A 22,526-nucleotide genomic window follows, 5' to 3' on the forward strand; every position below is an offset into this window, starting at 1 on the left:
AAGTGTTTGAATTAAAGATTAGCTCTGCGTGCCTCAGTGCTGTAAAATAATCAATGAACTGCATACGTACCATGCAGAATAAAAGAAGACATAGTGGAGAGCTGGAACAGTGGCACAACCAGACGGTAAATGGACTTAATCTTATTTACTAAAAGCTTTAAACATGTTAAATATACAAGCTTTAGTATTTGTTTGACCTTCTGTGGCTGTGACTGTTGCCCTTTACAAAAAGAGTTACGAGTTATTATTAGTGCATATAAACCCAGCTGATCATCACTGAAAATAGCTGATATGATTTATAGAAACAGTGTACCATGGCATGACAGCCGCATTTGCTTCCATTGGCATGTTCTTGCATAATCAAGCTATGAATAGTTTAATGCATGTTAATCTTTTTATACTTCACAGAAAAGGCTGTGTAATGGACTGGGAGGCTGTGGCCAGGTGATGGACACTCCAATGGACACGTGGGATGCCCAAAATCAAAGCCCACAAAATGCACACAATGCCAACGTCCCGGGCATGGTATGAGATCTTGCATATCCCTGTTCTCTGCCTAAAAGGATCCTAATATAGAATTCCAAATGCACATAAAAAAATCTGATATATAGATCCCATTTGGATAAAATGTTGCTGTCAAGGATTTTTTTAGAAACTTACAGAGTCACCACCACCACCAAAAAACAACAACAACAAAAAAACTTTAGAATTAGTTTCAAATTATGATTTCTTTATTTGACTAGGGTTCACTCTGTCTGTTTGTTTACAGTGTTTTGATGAACATGTATATTGCTCTTATCTAATGTTCTTGTGTTTATGGAGCATGAGGAATGCAGGAGTCAAAGGTCACGGTCTATTAGGCGGTCTGTTTTATTGCACTGCCTCTGCCAATAGTTTTTCTGCTTTTATTGAACTGATTGAAAACATTTCAAGGTGTCATGTCAGGACATTCATATAGCAGTAATAATAAGATGTGTGTGTATATATATATATATATATATATATATATATATATATATATATATATATATAGAAAGAAGATGCATATACTTTGTAAGTGACAAAAATAAATATACATATAATGCAAATATAGCACAGTTAAGTTTGATTCACTAGAAAGTAACAAATAATATTAAAGATTCAAGTCCATAAAATGTCCTATCTGTTTGTGTATATCATTTTAAGTACATCTGTTAAATGATATCTCGTGGAACCCAAAATACTGCGTCTGAACAAACTTTTAAAGTCCTTTTAAGTCCTTAAGCCCTTAAGTATTTGCTATTAAGTGTCATTGGGATTCTGTGAGTCATAAAAGGGCTTAAAATCCACCTTTTCACAAAGCAAGGTCTTAAACCAGAGCGGAAAATCTTTAATTCATGAAGTCGTGACATTAAATGTTGCATGCCCTGCAAAAATGGTTATCTTCCTCAGTATTTTTGTTTTGTGTTCTAATACAAATGTCTAAACATATTTAAGTTTAATAATTAGCTAAATTAAATGAGTTTATGCTTAAAGCGAGAGCAAACATCTGTCAGTGTGGACATTTTTCTGAACCCATTGGCAAACATTTGATTATTTTCTAATAATATTTAATTATGTTCACTTAATTTTGAAACTGGAAAATGACAAAAACAACAATAATCATTTTATCTATTTATGTACACTACCAGCCAAATTTTTTGAACGGTATTTATTTAATTTTTTTTAAAGAAGTCTCTTCTGCTCACCAAGCCTGCATTTATTTGATCCAAAGTACAGCAAAAACAGTAACATTTTGAAATATTTTAACTATTTAAAATAACTCTTTTCTGTTTGAATATATTTTAAAATGTAATTTATTCCTGTGATCAAAGCTACATTTTCAGCATCATTACTCCAATCTTCAGTGTCGCATGATCCTTCAGAAATCATTCTAATATGCTGATTTGCTGTTGAAGAATTATAGAAATTATTACTTTTATTTATCAAGGATGCTTTAAAATCATAAAAAGTGATGATAACGACGTTATTAATTATACAAAAGATTTCTGTTTCAGATAAACGCTGTTCTTCTGTTCTTTCTATTCATCAAAGAAACCTGAAAAAATTCTATTTGGCTGTTTGCAACAAAATAATAAGAGATGTTTTTTAAGCAGCAAATCAGAATACTAGAATGATTTCTGAAGGATCATGTGACTGGGGTAATGATGTTAAAATTCAAGTTTGAAATTACAGAAATAAATTACACTTTAAAATAAATTCAAATAGAAAACCGTTATTATAAATAATTAAATTATTTAAAAAAAAATTCTGTTTTGCTGTACTTTGTATCAAATAAATGCAGGCTTGGTGAGCAGAAGAGACTTCTTTAAAAAAATCTTACTGTTCAAAAACGTTTGGTAGTGTATGTGTGTATATAAAATGAATGAAAATAATGCAGACTGCTAAATGTTGTATTTTCAAACTTTTAAGCATTGCAAATACAAGGCATTTACATTTTGTGACTATATTGATATATTGTACTCCATTCTATTTATTCCATACATTTTCTTTGCTTGGTCTTAAAAAGTTGCATGCAGAAACCCTGCTTTTACATTTAAAGCAACACTGTTTTGTTTAGTACTGATCCCTACTGAAAGTACAGTTTCTAGTAATCATGTTCTAGCATGTTCATTTAATGGTATCTATTTGCAAATCTTTATTTTAATCCCTGATGCGTTTGGGTTTGTCAGCAGGTGTTACCTGCCCCAGGACGCGGTGCAGGACAGTATTGCCCCAGGTGTATGGCGGGTGAACCTGTGAGTAATATTTGGTATTTTTCTGTGTGGGTTACAAGTGTCAGAAGTGTGTGTGGATAACATGCCACTTTTCATAATATGACACATTCATCAATTTTTGGTGCAATTTTCACACACACAAGCACTCAATCTACCCACAGGACGGCGTTGATACAAGCAATATGATTGCCTTTGGAAATTTTGTACTTCCTGCAAATCAATATTTATTCATGACGAGAAAGAAATGCACATTTTGAACGGTTTTCCCGCAGGCCAGAGTACCTACCAGCTGATCTAACCACTACGACACGGGAACAGTCAGCATATATGAATATCAATTTGCGTAGGGTTAATGAACATTATACATACAATGCATTGAGTGTTGAGTGAAGTTGACCTGTGTCACATCAATGTTTCTCTCTCTGTGTCTCCGACAGGGCCATATAAACCACATCATGAGATATTGATCAGCATTGCCGATGACTCCCGGAGAAAATGAATCGACTGAATAAATGGCCGATGCAGAGAAGCAATCTGCAGTTTAGCCATACCATGTGGGTTTTTCCCCCATGCCTAGTGCCTTCCATGCATTTTCCAACTCACCTAGTACTGTTTTACCTACAGAAGTACCTATTATTGTTTTGTAGCAATGAGGTTTACATTACCAAGAACACTCCGGTGATAGAAAAGGCAATGAAAGATGGTTTAGATCACACTTTTAGTGAAGTGTGTTGAGATTTTTGCACTGTACCTTTACCAGTGTTGCATGGTCTTGATTTTCAAGAAGGAATTACTGCTGTTAATGCAATGTTAGCAGATTTAATGAAACTAAATGCATAAATATTTTTTAGAATAATATTTTTTAGTATGTTCATGGTTTAACATTTCAGTTTCCAGAAATGTATGACAGCTTCATTTAAAGTATTTTTTTTTGTAGATATATTGTCTCAATAATTTGCCTTTACAAGTTGTTTTCCTTTAAAACCTTACTAACTGTAAAAGACATTTCACAATCATGAACATTATGCATACAATGCATTGAAACTAAATGCATAAATACAATTTTTTCGACTATTCACGATTAAATATTATTTCACTTAGATTTTATTAAGTATGTTCATGGTTTAACATTTTAGTTTCATTTAATTTGGTTGTTAAATGTCCAGAAATGTATTTCAGCTTCATTTGAAGGATATATTTGTAGATATATTGTCTAAATAAATTATTATTATTTTTTTCTTTTAAAACTTTACTAATTAAAGTCACAATCATGAAAATTATACATGCAATGCATTGAAACTAAATGCATAAATACAATTTTTTAGACTATTTTTCTAAAAAATGTAAACTTGATGATTAAATATTATTTCACTTAAGTATGTTCATGGTTTAACATTTTAGTTTGATTTAATTTGGTCGTTAAATGTCCAGAAATGTATGTCAGCGTCATTTGAAGGATATTTTTGTAGATATATTGTCACTGTGTTGTTATTACCTCAATAGATTTGTCTATTGTTTTCCTTTAAAACCTTGATTGTAAAAAGACATTTCCGTGCATTCGGTGATTTAACCTATTTGTATCCTTTTTAAACCAATCCAGAGTATTTTGCATAAAGTCTAATTTGATTAAAGCTTTTGATGTTTTGTGTGTTCTTAAAAAAATCAATGCTGTTCCCAAAAGTGCACACAAGATGGCAGTGTCCCATCTCATTTGTCTTCCAGAGGGACTTGAGAAGTCGCTAGTGTTTAAAATCCAGATTTGAAATATCTGATACCACCATACATCTGTTTTTGCATTTCATTCATTTGAAATAACCCTGGCGTTTTATTGAAATGAAAACATTAAGTTTTACAACACATGCTCTGTTTTTATTGGTCCACTTCATCATTCTGCGCCGTGTGCATACGTAACCCGCGTTCAACGTGCTTGCAATGAAGTTTTATCTTCTCAATAATGACTCCGATTAATAAGAACACCACCTGCACCACATATTGATGCTTTTTCCATGAGGAGCAAAGACTTGTATCAGCTATTCCCCTCAGACAGCAAGTTTTAATACTCATTTTGACATGAGCGACTCTTCTCGCAGATATGACTTCCTCAAGCTGCGGCCCAGCTCATAAAACAAGCTTCTCCTACAAGAGACTTATAAGAGTGGCCGTGTATTCATAAGTCATAGTTTCTGCTCCTGTAAGTTATAAAGGAATTACCTCAGCTCAGGAGGAGCCGTGGGGACGGGTCGAAGTTTGTGCTAAGTCAACCAAGATGGATTTAAGTATATTACCAGCTCAATCTTCCTCACCCTCCCTCAGTGTTAGCTTTTGTTGGTGGAGAAATGAGAGGCAGCGTTCAGACAAAGCTTGACCTCTTGGGGCCGGCTCTCAGAGCCTAGATTTTCAATAATGTAGGACAATAAAGCTTAGTCCTATAACCTACTGCAATATGCTACAAGTGTAAAGAGCTTAGCTGCTAATAAAGGAGGCCGAGGAGTGAGAGCGCGAGCGGGGAAAAAAAGGGAAAACAACAACTCATCTTCAGAACTCATATTTGGAGATCAAGTGCGGCCCATAAGAGCTTTTCATAAGGACAGTAATGAGATGCTGAGGAGGAAGACGAGGAGATCAGAGCGGTCAAGCCTGACAACTGCTATCTGACACAGTGGATATGAGCACGCTAGTCCCTCCGAGCGCTTGTGACAGGTGCACATATATGTTTGTTTAGATGTTGGTGCTTTCGGCCTCATAGATGAGTTATTATTTTCCTCTCCAGCCCCCTCCGCTCTCGCCGTGACCTGACGCTGCGTGGACCTGCTCCTGGTTTCTCGTAAGTGGCCCAGGTTGCCGGTGTGTTCTCCTTAGGGAGACAAAGGGCTATTATGGGTTTATTGTACAGATCAGCGGGGTCAGGGTACACCGTGTGCACATGCAGGGGAAATTTCTGGTTCGCTTTCGTTGTCAGCAGGGAGGAGGAAAACCAATCGAGCGTTCTAACGTGCTGACTAGTTGCTTTCTTGATTATATATGCGTATTAATGATGAAAGTATTGTCGGCTACACTCTTGCAAACAAAGGCTCTTTATTAGGCCTTGTATTGATGGTTGAAGAACCTTTAACATCTGTGGAAACATTCTTTACAGTGAAAAAGCTAAAATGTTGACACACTAAGAAAAAAAATGGTCCTTTTAAGAACTGATCACTGAACGGTTCTCTGGGGAACCCAAAATAATTCTTCCATGATGAAAACACCCTTATCTTCATAATGTAATACACCTTTACAATAAACTTTCAAAAAGGGGTTTTCACAATAATGCCACTGAAGAACCATTTTGGGTTCTACAATGAACCTTTCATTGAATATAGTATTCAAAATGTTTCATGAAGAACTTTTAACATCCATCACTGCAAAAATTGCTTTTCTTACTTAGATTTTTTGTCTTGTTTCCAGCCAAAATATCAAAAAATTCTTAAATCAAGAAGGATTTTCTAGACGAGTAAAAATTATTGTCTTGTTTTCAGAAAAAACAAGTCAAAATGGAGTGCGTTTTTGGTTAAAACAAGCAAATGATCTGCCAATGGGGTAAGAAAAAAATAAATAAATAAGAAAAATAAGGTTTTTATTGCTTACCCCATTGGCAGATTATTTTGCTTGTTCTAAGCAAAAACTCACTTAATTTTGACTTGTATTTTCTAAAAACAAGAGAATAATTTTTACTTGTCTAGAAAATCCTTCTTGATTTAAGAATTATTAGATATTTTGGCTGGAAACAAGACAAAAAATCTAAGTAAGAAAAGCCATTTCCATTGCACAAAAGATAGTGGAAAAAGCTTCTTTAGATTATTAAAACATTGACACACTGAAGGGTTCTCTGGGGAACCAAAAATGATTCTTCCATGATGAAAACACCCTTTTGGAAACTTTATTTTAAAGAATATGTTCGCATAAAGGTTCTTCATTGGCATTCGTGGTTTTATGAAGTACTTTTAACATGCATTGAACCTTTTCATTGCACAAAAGATTCTTTATAGTTGAAAAAGCTTCTTTAGATTATTAAAATGTTGAGAGAGATACAATGTTAAGAGACATATTACAAGGGACACAGGATGGTATAGAATCTTACACACACTAACAAAAAAAATGATCCTATTAGGAAATGATCATTGAAAGGTTCTCTGGGGAACCCAAAATAGTTCTTCCATGATGAAAACACCCTTTTGGAAACTTTGTTTTAAAGAGTGTATGTTTGCAATGGAACGCACCTTTAAAATAAATGTTTAAAAAGGGATTTGTCACAGTAATGCCACTGAACAACCATTTTGGGTTCCACAAAGAACCTTTCAGTGAATACACTTTAAAAAATAAAGGTTCTGCGTTGGCATTCATGGTTTCATTAACATCCATTGAACCTTTCCATTGCACAAAAGATTATTTACAGTTAAAAAAGCTTAGATTATTAAAACATTGACACATTAAGAAAAAATAGGTCCTTTTAAGAACTGATCACTGAAAGGTTCTCGGGGGAACCCAAAATGGTTCTTCCATAATGAAAACACCCTCTTGGAAACTTTATTTTAAAGAGTGTATATTCGCAATTGAATGCACCTTTAAAATCCATGTTTAAAAAGCGGTTCTTACAGCAATGCCACTGAGGAACTATTTTGGGTTCCACAAAGAACTTTTCAGTGAATACACTCTTAAAAATAAAGGTTCTTCCTTGGCATTCATGGTTTCATGAAGTACTTTTAAAATCCATTGAACCTTTCCATTGCACAAAAGATTATTTATAGTTAAAAAAGCTTCTTTAGATTATTAAAACATTGACACATTAAGAAACAATGGTCATTTTAAGAACTGCTCACTGAAAGGTTCTCTGGGGAACCCAAAATGGTTCTTCCATAATGAAAACAACCCTCTTGGAAACTTTATTTTAAAGAGTGTATGTTCGCATAAAGGTTCTTCATTGGCATTCGTGGTTTTATGAAGTACTTTTAACATGCATTGAACCTTTTCATTGCACAAAAGATTCTTTATAGTTGAAAAAGCTTCTTTAGATTATTAAAACGTTGAGAGAGATACAATGAACACAGAGATACAATGTTAAGAGACATATTACAAGGGACACAGGATGGTATAGAATCTTACACACACTAACAAAAAAAATGATCCTATTAGGAAACGATCATTGAAAGATTCTCCGGGGAACCCAAAATAGTTCTTCCATGATGAAAACACCCTTTTGGAAACTTTGTTTTAAAGAGTGTATGTTTGCAATGGAACGCACCTTTGAAATAAATGTTTAAAAAGGGATTTGTCACAGTAATGCCACTGAAGAACCATTTTGGGTTCCACAAAGAACCTTTCAGTGAATACACTTTAAAAAATAAAGGTTCTGCATTGGCATTCATGGTTTCATGAAGTACTTTTAACATCCATTGAACCTTTCCATTGCACAAAAGATTATTTATAGTTAAAAAAGCTTCTTTAGATTATTAAAACATTGACACATTAAGAAACAATGGTCATTTTAAGAACTGATCACTGAAAGGTTCTCTGGGGAACCCAAAATGGTTCTTCCATAATGAAAACACCCTCTTGGAAACTTTATTTACATTCGCAATTGAACGCACCTTTAAAATAAATGTTTAAAAAGGGGTTTTCACAGCAATGCCACTGAAGAACTATTTTGGGTTCCACAAATAACTTTTCAGTGAATAAACTCTTAAAAATAAAGGTTCTTCATTGGCATTCATGGTTTCATGAAGAACTTTTAACATCCATTCAACCTTTCCATTGGACAAAAGATTTTTTATAGTTGAAAAAGGCTCTTTAGATTATTAAAAAGTTGACACACTAAGGGAAAAAATAGTCCTTTTAAGAACTGATCACTGAAAGGTTCTCTGGGGAACTCAAAATGGTTCTTTCATGATGAAAACACCATTTTGGAAACTTTATTTTAAACAGTGTATCTTCGCAATGGAATACACCAAAAAAATATTCAAAACGGGGTTTTCACAGTAATGCCACTGAAGAACTATTTTGGGTTCCACAAAGAACTTTTTTTAGTGAATACACTCTTAAAAATAAAGGTTCTTCATCGGTATTTATACTTTAATGAAGAACCTTTAACATCTATTGAACCTTTCCATTGCACAAAAAAACTGTTCACTGAAAGGTTCTTTGGGGGAACTAAAAAATGGTTCTTCCATTGCATCACAGCAAAAAAAAAAAAAAAAAAAAAACTCATTTTGGAACATTTATTTGTTTAGGAGTGTAGTTTTTAAAATAACCTTATTTTTATTGTGAAAATTGGTTCTACTATTTGTGATATGGGTTCCATGGGTGTTAACGATTCTTCATGGAATCACTGATGCCAATTAAACTATACTACATACTATTTTTTGTAAATAATGCTAAAAAGTGAATGTGAGTGGTGGCAACTTGTATATATATAAAAAAAGAGATGTTAAAAACAATGGCCATAATTACTTCCTATTAATCTATTACACTGGAATTACAGGTTACCAATTTAAAAAAAAAAGGTTATTTTGCATACATTTTTAGTCTAATTAGTGTAAAAAATGACAAATTTAGTCAGTCTAATAATAATAAAAAAATACTAAAAATCAAGGCATGGCCTTTGATGTCAAAAACAAAGGAGGGAAGCATTTTCTCCTCCTTTTTAGAAAAAAAATAAGTCTGTTATTGTGCTGTCCTAGTTGGATTTTACTACTTCCCTACTGTCTTTTAACTCCACCATTTTTGGCTGCAAAAAATGGTGGAAATGGTGTAATGTGCACATTATGCACATTATACCTTTTATGTACTGTAGAAATAGTATAAAAGTATTTGTATTGTGTTTCCAAACTTAGCCATTATCTGGTCATTAAAACCGCATAAAAAGGAACTTTTGTTGTACGCAGGCCCTTCTTTAGACTGAGGAATCTCATAAAAGCTGTATTTTTCTCTATTGCTCAATGGGAGATCTCAGTTAAAGTGTCTAAAGGCCGAAAGGCAGCAGTGACAAAATTTCCGTCTTTCCTCTGCCTCTTCCTGAAGTTTAGGCCCGTCTCTTTCATGGCTGTGTTCTTTTCTGGATCTCATATACTCTTACACCATTTCCACCTACTTTGTTTATGAGGCTTTGATCCACAATATTCTAGGCTAAGTTACACCCATGCTCTGCAAGGTGAACCTGTCGGCATTGTTCCCAACGGGAACCTAATACTCGTGGAGTCTTTCCTCTCTCCTCTCAAAAAACTGCTCTCTTTAGTAACAGAATTCTCCAAAGATGCTGAACAAAAGGTCATGCACAAAGACACAATTTTATGCTCCTTTAATGAGTCAAATTTGCTACCTCTGCACTCACTTAAAGATACTTTGCTAGATAACGGCGCATTATCAAAACCCTCGTCAATAAAGGGCGTAACTCGTTGAATGCGCTTAAAGGAAGAAAAAGTGTAAATGCACCACGCGGGTGACCTGTGTATATATGACCATTTTGCACTGTTAAGATATCTACATCTTTCGGCCTAATCTTTTGATGTTTCCTGTTTATGAATGGACTGAAAGCTGCGCATTGTGCCAAAGAATAAAGACCGGTGGAGGTGTCTGCATTATATCTGTTAAAGAGAGTCTCAGAGACATGAATGTGGGGCACTGATTCATTGTGTCCTCACCGTTGCCTCATTCAGACTTTCGTGGAACCCTTTTGTCCTAAATCTTAAGATCCGTCTTTAAAATCACATCTGACACTCATAGACGGTTAATATGCATTTGTGGACTGGTGGGGTGGCCTTTGTTAAATAGCTTTTTATAACTGAATGATTAGAAGGGATTTTCTGGATTGTTTATTTATTTCATTTTTATAGAATCAATATCCCATTGCAGAGAGATATTGTAATGTGTAACCTTTACCCAATATGTTTTATTCATCTTCAGAAGAAAAATGTGGGATGCAGAAGCCTGAACGTCACTGAAACGAAATAATCAAACCACACAAATTAGTCTGGCTAATTCTATCCAATACGGTTTGATCATGAAATGAAATAAGAATCATTGCAATGCTTAAAAATGATGTGAAATGTAAGAAACTATTAACAAGGTTTTCTTTTGTTCTACACTGGGAACTCTTCATAGGGCTGAACATAATCATATAAAGGTGTCTAGGACATCTTTATCAAATATTAATGCCTCGTAGTATGATGCCAAGGTCGGTGGATGATAAAAACAGCTAGAGATGAAGGGTTATTATTGTGGATGTCATATTTTTTTGTAACATATTAATAAAATAGTCTTTATAGTGATACGTGAAGTCATGCAGATAATAGAAAATCATATTCAGCATTATGAATTTTTATTTTCTTCGATTTTCCCCACAGATGACAGGTTTCAAAACAATGCCAGCATATTTGTATTGGTTTAGCTGCATTACCTATTGTGTGTGTGAAGATATGTCACCGACCGTGTGCAAATTTGTAGCTTGTGCTTTGAAAGAAACACACATCAAGTCATGTAAAAATGTGCTTTTATTTTTCGAAAGCCACATCTCTTAGCATCGCTCGCTCTCCTGGGAACAAAGACCTCGGCGAGACCCTTTTCCCTTCAGTGAAAAAACAATAGCACAACTGATGCTGGTGTATTTCAAGGTTTTTTACTTAGCCTCGATCACCTCTGTGGCTCTTAGTGAGCCTTGACAGTGCTCGAAGCTCTCTAGGCGCTCAAAGCATTCCCCACAGACCCACACAACATACATGATGCCATGAAAGCATGTAGAGTAGCGCTGCCGTGTCGACCTGTCAGTCAGGAGTCAGACGCCGCTAACAGTTGAAATGCTGGAAGTGTTAGAGCACGCACACACACACACACACACACACACACATAAAAACAGGCCTCTCTCGCTCTGTTTAACGCGAGGTTGCGTGTCAGAAGAGACTGAAGTGAACAAAAGGATGCGAAGCCCACGTGTGTCATGCAGGATAGGAGCTAATGCTCGCGTTTTATCTCCTCACACCCTCCTGATAAAGAAAATAAAGCATAATCTAGATTAATAATGCATGCCGAGTTCACAGCCCCCCTGTCTTGTTTGTATCTACGCAGCAGTCGTGGTAAATACATCGGAAGATGTTTACAGAGCAAGCCGCGCACCTGGCTTTAAAGGTTAAATCAAATCCGAGTCAAAGAGGGGCGAACTTGCAGCCTGTCCCCTGAGGAAGCGCAGAAAGGTAAAGAGAATTAAGACGCATGCTGTTCTGCTGGGGAGGAAACTTTGCGGTTCCTGGCAATGACAGGCCTGTCGATTCACACTCGCGCAGATTCAATTCACATCTTTCCACTCACCTCCGGCAGCCAAATGGGATAAACATGCTGCTGGCTGTTCGCTGATTAGCTTGAAATATAAATTTGAGGCAGCGTTCAATGCTGGAAACCGCCTGCCAGTGATAGTGTTTAGCTTCCTCCAAAATATTTGCTGTGTTGACAGTTTTTAGTAGTGATTTTTGTCTAGATAGATAGATAGACATAGGGCAAAACAAGGAGTTAGTTAGATGTGCATATTGTGAATATTAACTTAATATTAGCTTAATTGTTATATTTTTGAAGTATACTTATATTTATGTATTTTTCCCACCCAAATGATATGTACTAACTTTGATTAACTTTGATTAATCCAGTTGTTTTTCTCAAAATGTTCTTTCTCTGATCAAAATGTTTCAAACTGAACATGTATAGCCTATCACTTGTCATACTAAAATGTCTTTTGTAAAATCTTTTAAAATCACAGACACTCCCTATGGACATCATCATCATCATCCAGGGCAAGAAGTGACATCACTTTGGAGGGAAACTTCAGTATAAACATTAGTGAGTAAAAGCAATGGATTTGCTCAATTTTGTGTTGTTTTGGTGCTTTAGGTGATTCATCTTGCTCTAGAACATCCCATTTGGTTTGATGAAAAATATTCAGTGACTAAAATTAGTTTGGTTGTATAAATTGCAGTTAAATACACTTCTAAAATGAAGGCTGTTTCTGCAGTGATGCCACAGAAGAATCATTTTTGGTTCCCCAAAGAACTCACTTTGGAGGGATAACTTCAGTATAAACATTAGTGAGTAAAAGCAATGGATTTGTTCAATTCTGTGTTGTTTTGGTGCTTTCGATGATTCGTTTCGCTCTAGAACATCCCATTTGGTTTGATAAAAAATATTCAGTGACTAAAATTGGTTTGGTTGTATGAGTTGCAGTTAAATACACTCCTAAAATTAAGTATAAACATTAGTGAGTAAAAGCAATAGATTTGTTCAATTCTGTGTTGTTTTGGTGCTTTCGTTGATTCGTTTCGCTCTAGAACATCCCATTTGGTTTGATAAAAAATATTCAGTGACTAAAATTGGTTTGGTTGTATGAATTGCAGTTAAATACACTCCTAAAATGAAGTATAAACATTAGTGAGTAAAAGCAATGGATTTGTTCAATTCTGTGTTTTTTTGGTGCTTTAGAATAGATGATTCGTCTCGCTCTAGAACATCCCATTTGGTTTGATAAAAAAATATTCAGTGACTAAAATTGGTTTGGTTGTATGAATTGCAGTTAAATACACTCCTAAAATGAAGTATAAACATTAGTGAGTAAAAGCAATGGATTTGTTCAATTCTGTGTTTTTTTGGTGCTTTAGAATAGATGATTCGTCTCGCTCTAGAACATCCCATTTGGTTTGATGAAAAATATTCAGTGACTAAAATTGGTTTGGTTGTATGAATTGCAGTTAAATACAGTCTTAAAATTAAGTATAAACATTAGTGAGTAAAAGCTATAGATTTGTTCAATTCTGTGTTGTTTTGGTGCTTTAGATGATTCGTCTCGCTCTAGAACATCCCATTTGGTTTGATAAAAAATATTCAGTGACTAAAATTGGTTTGGTTGTATGAGTTGCAGTTAAATACACTCCTAAAATTAAGTATAAACATTAGTGAGTAAAAGCAATGGATTTGTTCAATTCTGTTTTTTTTTTTTTTTTTTTTTTTTTTTGGTGCTTTAGAATAGATGATTCGTCTCGCTCTAGAACATCCCATTTGGTTTGATGAAAAATATTCAGTGACTAAAATTGGTTTGGTTGTATGAGTTGCAGTTAAATACACTCCTAAAATTAAGTATAAACATTAGTGAGTAAAAGCAATGGATTTGTTCAATTCTGTTTTATTTTATTTTTTTATTTTTTTTTGGTGCTTTAGAATAGATGATTCGTCTCGCTCTAGAACATCCCATTTGGTTTGATGAAAAATATTCAGAGACTAAAATTGGTTTGGTTGTTGAATTGCAGTTAAATACAGTCTTAAAATTAAGTATAAACATTAGTGAGTAAAAGCAATATATTTGTTCAATTCTGTGTTGTTTTGGTGCTTTAGATGATTCGTCTTGCTCTAGAACATCCTATTTGGTTTGAAAAAAATATTCAGTGACTAAAATTAGTTTGGCTGTGTGAATTGCTATTAAATACACTCCTAAAATTAAGTGTAAACATTAGTGAGTAAAAGCAATGGATTTTGTTCAATTCTGTGTTGTTTTGGTGCTTTAGATGATTCGTCTTGCTCTAGAACATCCCATTTGGTTTGAAAAAAATATTCAGTGACTAAAATTAGTTTGGCTGTGTGAATTGCTATTAAATACACTCCTAAAATTAAGTGTAAACATTAGTGAGTAAAAGCAATGGATTTTGTTCAATTCTGTGTTGTTTTGGTGCTTTAGAATAGATGATTTGTCTCACTCCAGAACATCCCATTTGGTTTGATAAAAAATATTCAGTGACTAAAATTAGTTTGGTTGTATCAATTGCAGTTAAATACACTTCTAAAATGAAGGCTGTTTCTGCAGTGATGCCATAGAAGAACCATTTGTGGTTCCTCAAAGAACCTTTCAGTGAACAATTCTTAAAATAACCAGTTTGAAGAACATTTTAAAGCTTTTTCTGCTAAAAAGAACCTAACATTTGAATGTTTCCATGGATGTTCAAGGTCCTTAATGGAACCATCAATGCCAATCAACCAAATCAACCTTTATTTTTTTAAGTATGAGCTGGCACACTTATATAAGCTGATAAATCATTGAGTAAGTTTCAGAGTTTGACCACTGAAAGTCTGTGGGATCCTTTAAGAGAAAACTATATTTATTTAATCTGCAGAGTTGCAGAGTTGAAATTGTGTTTTTCGCTCAAGTTGAAGTTGGCAAATGTTAAATGACCTGAGCAGTTTCGTTTGTTTATAATCCAATTGTTGTGTGAAATGAGGTTTCAGTGTTTGAAATATTCCTTCAAGTTCTGTAAAAAGTCCTTAAAATGAAGCACGTTCTGAGAACACAAGTCTTTACTGCCCGTATTTCACATTCAAAACCATTTCACAATGAGTTATGAGTTTATTTTCTGCTCCAAACAGGAAATAACAAGTACACACGAGTGCATCATTTTTATTTATTGCATATTTAGCCCATGCTACAGCTCAATGAACAAAATCATCATAAACAATAAACACATTTCTTTGCGCGGTCTCTGTGATCAAAGCTTTGGCAGCCTAATCTAACCAATTAATCCATTTATCAGCGGCGCACTAACAAACATGCCCTCCATATGCTGTTTCCAACACTCCCTCTTCCTCGCAGAGGAGCTCAGGAAACTAGGGCGGCTCTTCAGTAAGGCGATGTGTTCCCCACAATCATGCCGTTGTTCGTTCCCTTAGATTTTTAAATCAGTGGAAATGAGTCAAGCATTTCAATACCTACAATCTTTTAAAACTTCTGCACATACATAGACACACACACACACACACATAAAAAAGAGAAAACAATACATGTGAAATTGGGGGTAAAAGGTTTTTGAACGCAGATGTTGCATTTCACTGTTTAATTTAAAGCTCTGCAAATTTTTTCACAGTTTTTTTCACCTCTGTGGTCCCGGTACACAGTGTCGAGCTGACAGCACTTATTTTAAGCATTTACTTGGTGTTTTTTTTTTTTTTTTCACAGCTGCATCTTCATCTTTCTGTCTGTTAATAATGTAGAGTTCACACATCAGAATGATCTTCACGTTCTCCATCTGAGCAGGTTTCCTTTCTTACTTTCTCTGCCTTTTTCTTTCTCTTTGCAGCTTTTAGATTCCCTGACAGCATCTGTCAAAACCTACTGCATACGGCTTTACAAAAACACAAACATCCAGTGAAAAACCTTTAATTTGAAAACCACACAACTGAATTTGATGGTTAAGCCATTTTGTGAAATCCAACTCTAAGTTTGGAAATCCAAAACTCTTTAGAATTTTGAAACATTTGAAACAAAGAAACATTATGATGTAAAATTAAAAATAGCTTCACATTTAAAAATAAAGGTGCTTCATGATGCCATAGAAGAACCCTTTTTGTCTAAATGGTTCCATAAAGAATCTTTAACATCTGAAGAACCTTTCTGTTTCACAAAAGGTTCTTTGTGGCAAAAGAAGGTTCTTCAGATTATAAAAAGGTAAGACAGAGATGGTTCTTTGAAAAGAACCTTTGACTGAATGATTCTTTGTGGAACCAATAATGGTTTTTCTATGGCATCGCTGTGAAGAACCTTTTAAAGCATCTTTATTTTTAAGAGTGTATTTGAAATGTGGGGCTATTTCTAGGTCACTAATCAAAAAAACTTTTTTTTATTCTTAAGACATTCTATGTCACACACATTTTAAATATTAAATGAAGATCCACCGCTATGTTCTTTACACCATAGTCACGTATCTCTTAAACATATGTGACCCTAGACCACAAAACCAGTCATAAGGGTCAGTTTCTTTTAAATTGAGATTTATGCAACATCTGAAAGCTGAATAAATAAGCTTTGTTTGTTAGGATAGGACAATATTTGGCTGAGATGCAACTATTTGAAAATCTGGAATCTGAGTGAGCAAAAAATCGAAATATTGATGAAATCGTCTTTAAAGTTGTCCAAATGAAGTTCTTAGCAATGCATATTACTTAATTAAAAATTATAAGTTTTGATATATTAACGGTAGGAAATTTACTAAATATCTTCATGGAACATGATGTTTACTTAATATCCTAATGATTTTTGGCATGAAAGAAAATTTGATCATTTTGACCCATGCAATGTATTTAACAAAGCCTTGAATGCTTTTCAGAGTTTTTATGTAAAGCAAACTGATTAAAAATGATTAAAATGCCAAACTACTCTCTCAAATCATGCATTTTTGTCAGCATGTGTGCTGCAGTGATTAAAAGCAAATGGATGACACTGAATACTAAGACATTCTGAAATTCATAAAATTGTTATTTCGCTCATTAAATTTTGCACTAAATTAGCAAATCCCCAGCCTTTTGGACCCCACTGTATATTTCACCCCAGTATCGTTCACAGTTTGGAGTGGCACTATTCCACTAAAGTTCCTCTTAGATATATGAGAGTAATGCATCCCGAAAGCGGTCGCCTGGTAATTTCGAGGAATCCACATCTGATGGTTTGTGTTGCATTTAAAAATGCATAAAATGCTGCTTTTAGGAAATAAATAATTCCACCAGCTGTTTTCATCTCCATCTTTTGAGGAATATCATTAAAGAGGCTGTTTGTTTGCCTCCTCTGTGTGATTAAAGGTTCAGTTATGCACGTGGGCGGCGTCGAGCATCTTTAGAATGAAACTGTGTGAACCTGTTTAGGGCAGAGATACAGTAGAAACCACAGAAGACCGCGTTATCCCCACATGGTGTAAAACACACACACACACACACACACACACACTGCTTTCCCAGCCGTGGGACTTGTCACTACTTCAGTCTGTTTCTAGACAAAGCCATTCGTTCACCATCCAGAATGATTTCTCTTTTTTATTTTCTAAATCAAATTCTTTGATATTGAAACAATTTCGGCTTGATGTGACATCCAAACAACAGATGACAAGAAAGAATTAACTAACAGACTCTATATCTATATTAAAACTGCTCAATTAAAAATTTATGGGCTAATAATGTACCTGGATACAATCTGACCTGCCATTATGTGGATGTAAGACACGTCTCTAAGTGAGTGTGCGCCTCCACTCTTACGCCGGTGCCACTGGGAATTTAAACTGCAACGTAACACAGCAATAAGGGGCTGTGTGAACTTTGACCTGTTGACCCTCCCTATTAGAGCTGGCAGCTGGGGAATTTCATTTTGATACAGCAAGGCAGTCACTAACAGTCCCGCTTCGTGCTACGAGTTGTCATTTCTCACATTTTCAATTTCTTTCCTCCGTAGTTTTCATTTCATAGCGTTGACCTTTTTGACTCTGTCATGTGGAGTGTTTGGGTGATGTGCTCTCAGGAAATAGCAGGAAGTTCCGAATGATAAATTGTGGACTACATTGAGTCGTTTTGTTGCATCACAATAATGTGCAATTGAGTGAGAATTAGTTTTGTTTGGCAGATTTATCCTAAAGTGAAATTTAGAACAGAGCTTTAACTTTCAACATCCAGCTTTTTTATATAATGACAGCATCATAAATGTGAGTATATACAACTTGATTATGCCTAAAACACAGTTTTTAGACTATGAGCTGTCCTTTGAGAGACAGGCTTTGCTTAAATATGTTAAAAATGATATGCACATAAAATCTGGATGCAATTTTGGGGTAGAAAAGCCCTTCCTGAACAATTTAATGAATATGTCTTAAAACCAGTTTTAAGTAGCACAGGTATATTTATAGCGATTGCCAAAAATACATTGTATGGGTCAAAATTATACATTTTTCTGTTATGCCAAAAATCATTATGATATTAGGATTGTTCCATGAAGATATTTTGTAAATTTCTTACCGCAAATATATCAAAACTCAATTTTTTATTAGTAATTTGCATTGCTAAGAACTTTTTTTAAGATTTTTTTTTTTGCACATTCAAATTCCAGATTTTCAAATGGTTGTATCTCTGCCATATTGTCTTATCCTAACAATACACCAATGGTTACACCAAAGCTTATTTATTCAGCTTTCATATGATATATAAATCTCAGTTTAAAAAAAAATTGAGCCTTGTGGTTTGTGGTTTCACATAGGTAAATAAAACAAAAAGATTTTTAAATAGCAAATTATCTAAGTGGAAAATGGAAAGATTGTAATGGCTATAAACAATTGCTTTCATGTGTAAGCATTTACTTTTTCGACACTTAAATGTTTGCATGGCAGACAGTAGCATTTATTGTTATTGCATTGCTGAAAGGAATTCGAATAATATTTTTTTAATCACTTGTGTACGTTGATAAAAAGAATAAAACTTCAAAGTTGTAAATAGAACAAGAAAATGCTATCGGTTTTTCTATTTTATAATTTCACATTTAATTCAAGGTGTTATCTGCTGATTCTTCGTAATTATTTGTGAGATTTACCAGCAATTTCTGAGTAAAAATGGCTGTAAATTAACGTATTTGAGAGAAAATACAATTACACGTGCAGCAAGCACAAATAATGAATTCATGTTCTGTTTTATTCTTTTGTTTAAATATTCTATTTAATATTTCGTTTATTCTTTAAAAGTTATATATTCTCCAGCAGATGCGTTCTCTGACCTTAGGCTCCGACTACAGCGTCTTTTTTTTTTTTTTTTTTTACCCCTCAGGCCTGTAGGTGGGGCAATGGCACCACATAATGGTCCTTTCCGTGCCAGAAAAGCCTGAGATCGTCTCACCTACAGGGGCAGAAGTGACTGAACGCCTATAGAAAGGCCTGAATAGACAGACCGGTGGCTCTTCCTCTCGATTACCAGATGTTCGAGCTCCCAACGAGCGTCTGATTTGTGAAAATAACTGGGAGAAAGTAGGTCAATCACGTCTCATGAAGGACGTGCTGCTGGTGACAAACTCATCGCAGGGTGAGCTGTTTAAAAGCGAGACTTGAGATGTGTGTCTGTGTCACTGGTGGTGTGTGTCTGTGTGCGTGTAAGGGGCCCCGAGCGCAGGTGCAGCTGACGGCCCCGCGCCGTTAATTACTCCGGTAAACTTTGTAATCACGAGAGTTTACGGGATCTGCTGAAATGAGGTGTAGCTGACCCGCTCCGTCTCTTTTCAGAGCCCATTTCCACTGGATATTTTACATGTTAATTGTGTAGAATGGCTCTCCGCTCCTTTCTTTCTATAGGTGCTGCCTGGAGCTGCGCCTCGGGCTCTTTCTCTCTCTCCCTCTTCATTTCAGCAGCAGAATGAAAATGCTAATTATTATATGGCAACCTCGACATAACCAGCCCATTTCACATGTTCTGCTGTTTTCATTTAAAATCAGCTGTGAATCACGATCTTTGTTACACTGACACACAAAGAAAGAACTTGAGGTTAATAATGACAACTATTATTAGTAGTTGTCGTTGTTGTTAAATCATTACTATAATTGTTTTATAGATTTAGAATTTATATACTTAATACTATTGATATGTATAATGTTAATACGTTTTAATATATTTAATTGATACAAACGAAGCGAATAATAATGCATTATGCATGCAAATATTATAAGGCGAAGTTGGTCTCATGCAGTGTGTATTTATGTTACGTTTAAAATATTCACAATTTAATATATCGAAAAAAGACAGACTGTGTGCAATGCATACCTGACTAGTTTAAAATAAATATTATTTATAATTGAACTAAATAAACGTATATGGAACTTACAGGAATATGGTGACCTGTTTAATGTCGTCAGGCAGCATATAAGGTTTGAAGTTATTTCCAGCCAACTATAGAGCTGAAGTTTGTAATTGTCACTGGAGTTGTATTGGGACATCTGCTCGACTGTATCAAAGCCGACACGAGAGTCCCAGCGGCTGAGCAAAAATCTGAGTTAATTAGCGCGATACATGTTTAATTAAAGCCAATTACAATATCTAAAATTACCTAATCGAAACCTGTTTTCACAGTGAAGGTGCCCTCAGCACGATCTGTTTCACACAGAAATAACACATGCATTTTGCAGCACATGCACTTTGTGCTTCTGCACGATACAGATGCTGCTGGATATGGATATTTTTTTTTTTTGTCTGCAAATAAAAGCATCAGCAGATATTGGACACGACGGCGTGTCAGACGATACAATAGTTTTATTTAAGTTTTTATTATTTCTGTAGCAACAGAAATTTGTTAAATGCGTATTTATGTTTAGCCCGTTTAATTTATGCTACGAAATAAGGTTTGTAATTCGTTCCTTATCATTTGATGAACATCAGAGTTCGCTTTTGTTGTTTTTTCCCATCGTCTTTCTTAATTTAAACTACGCCTATTTGCTGTTTGCAAGCATATCCAATGCACAAGAATAGTGATAAATTCTGGCACGCTTTAAAAGAAAATCAAAAACTGATTGGCTCATGTATAATCGATGTTAGACTATTGATTAGAGCGCTTCTCCGTTTAATTGTGCTGTGATCTCAAACGCTGTTCCGCAGATGCGTCGAAAGGAGGCGCTCTTTATCAAATTTCTCTCAAAGATTAAAAGCTGCTCCGCCAAAAGCTCCCGCAGTTTCCTCCGGAAAATAAATTAATATATTTATACGTTTTATTCATTTAGGATGATGCTCAAATTCATCTTTGAGGGAGAGAATGAGATTGAGATTTGTCATATTGTTAATGATATTTTAGACGAGGTAAATAATTAAGCATATTGTTTGTCTATTTTCCTACTCTTAATGTATTATTTATTCACGTTTTATTATTTATGTATTTTATTATTTAACGCTATTTGTTTTTGTGCTTTATTTCAGGCCGCTACAAATCCACAGTTGAAAACTATATTAGTTTCATTATAAAACATATATAATAAAACGGACGATTTAATTTTATGCAATATCTGCGCTTGTTCTAAGCGTAACTTTATATAATAGTGCCAGAAACAACAATAAACTGTTCGAAAAATGATGACTTGACTCTAACAGCAGTGCACATAATTCATCAAGATTTTATTTGCCCTCGTTTTTCCCTTTTCTGATCATTAACGATGTAATTAGTTGTCATGATTAAGGCGAAGAGAACATATGCAACAGTTTAAAAATGCAAAGACGAATGATTGATTCACCCTGTTTGTCATGCACTGACGTTTACGCATCTTTGATTTCCATCTCTCTCTCTCTCTCTTCCTCTCCCACATTCCCTTTTAGATAAACCCACTACAAATGTAAAAATTATTTTCGAGTCTTATTATAAGAGGACTTGGTTTTAAAATCATGTCAATATGAAATTTAGCACTTGAAATTTTGATTCTCGTTCGTTTCCAGATATTTCTGATGTTCGAAAACACCACGTTGTAAAGAACTGGGACGTTTGGAGCTGGCAGATGCGCTTAAAACATAGGAACTTGAACGCTTGGATTGATATTCCGAAGGTAAATCAGATTTCAGCATCTCTACATGAGTTATGATGAGCTGGTTCACGCCTTTCACTACAGGACGTGCTCTCTGAGTGGTCAGTTGTCCGATTTTACGCACTCAGAATCTCAGCACTGCTAATTTAATTTCATGTCTCAATGCCAATACCAGCCCGAACGCACATGTCAACGCTTTTCTGTGATGTTGGAGACAGACAGGCCCTCACTCTCTTCAAGCAATTTTATTACTGCCATGCCTCACCTATAGAGCTTCTCTAGAGTTTTGCAGGTGTCATTTCAGCTCCAGACTTTTAAGATTAAAAGTGGGCTTTGGATGATCTGGCCGTGCGCAAAGATGCAAATAGGAAAGTCGTGGTGCGCTGGTATGATGCGTGGAGGGGACATCTGGGCACTGGCCATCTGA

The 22,526-nt window shown here is 34.9% G+C and overlaps 1 protein-coding gene across 2 annotated transcripts; it reads left to right on the top strand.

The window, feature by feature from the left end:
• On the top strand, positions 1 to 4,377 carry LOC141298300 (uncharacterized protein C10orf143). Of its 2 annotated transcripts, none has more exons than XM_073828805.1 (4): positions 1 to 125; positions 409 to 525; positions 2,712 to 2,777; positions 3,194 to 4,377. In XM_073828805.1, the coding sequence occupies exons 1-4, from the start codon at positions 54 to 56 to the stop codon at positions 3,221 to 3,223; spliced, it is 285 nt and encodes a 94-aa protein (XP_073684906.1). In that variant the 5' UTR covers positions 1 to 53; the 3' UTR covers positions 3,224 to 4,377. The 2 variants fall into 2 exon arrangements, with proteins under 2 accessions (XP_073684906.1, XP_073684907.1); XM_073828806.1 differs by having other exon boundaries at positions 2,715 to 2,777.
• Positions 4,378 to 22,526: the final 18,149 nt, after the last annotated feature.

The sequence above is a fragment of the Garra rufa genome, chromosome 22 (assembly GCF_049309525.1).
Source record: "Garra rufa chromosome 22, GarRuf1.0, whole genome shotgun sequence".
Classification (NCBI taxonomy): Eukaryota; Metazoa; Chordata; class Actinopteri; order Cypriniformes; family Cyprinidae; genus Garra; species Garra rufa.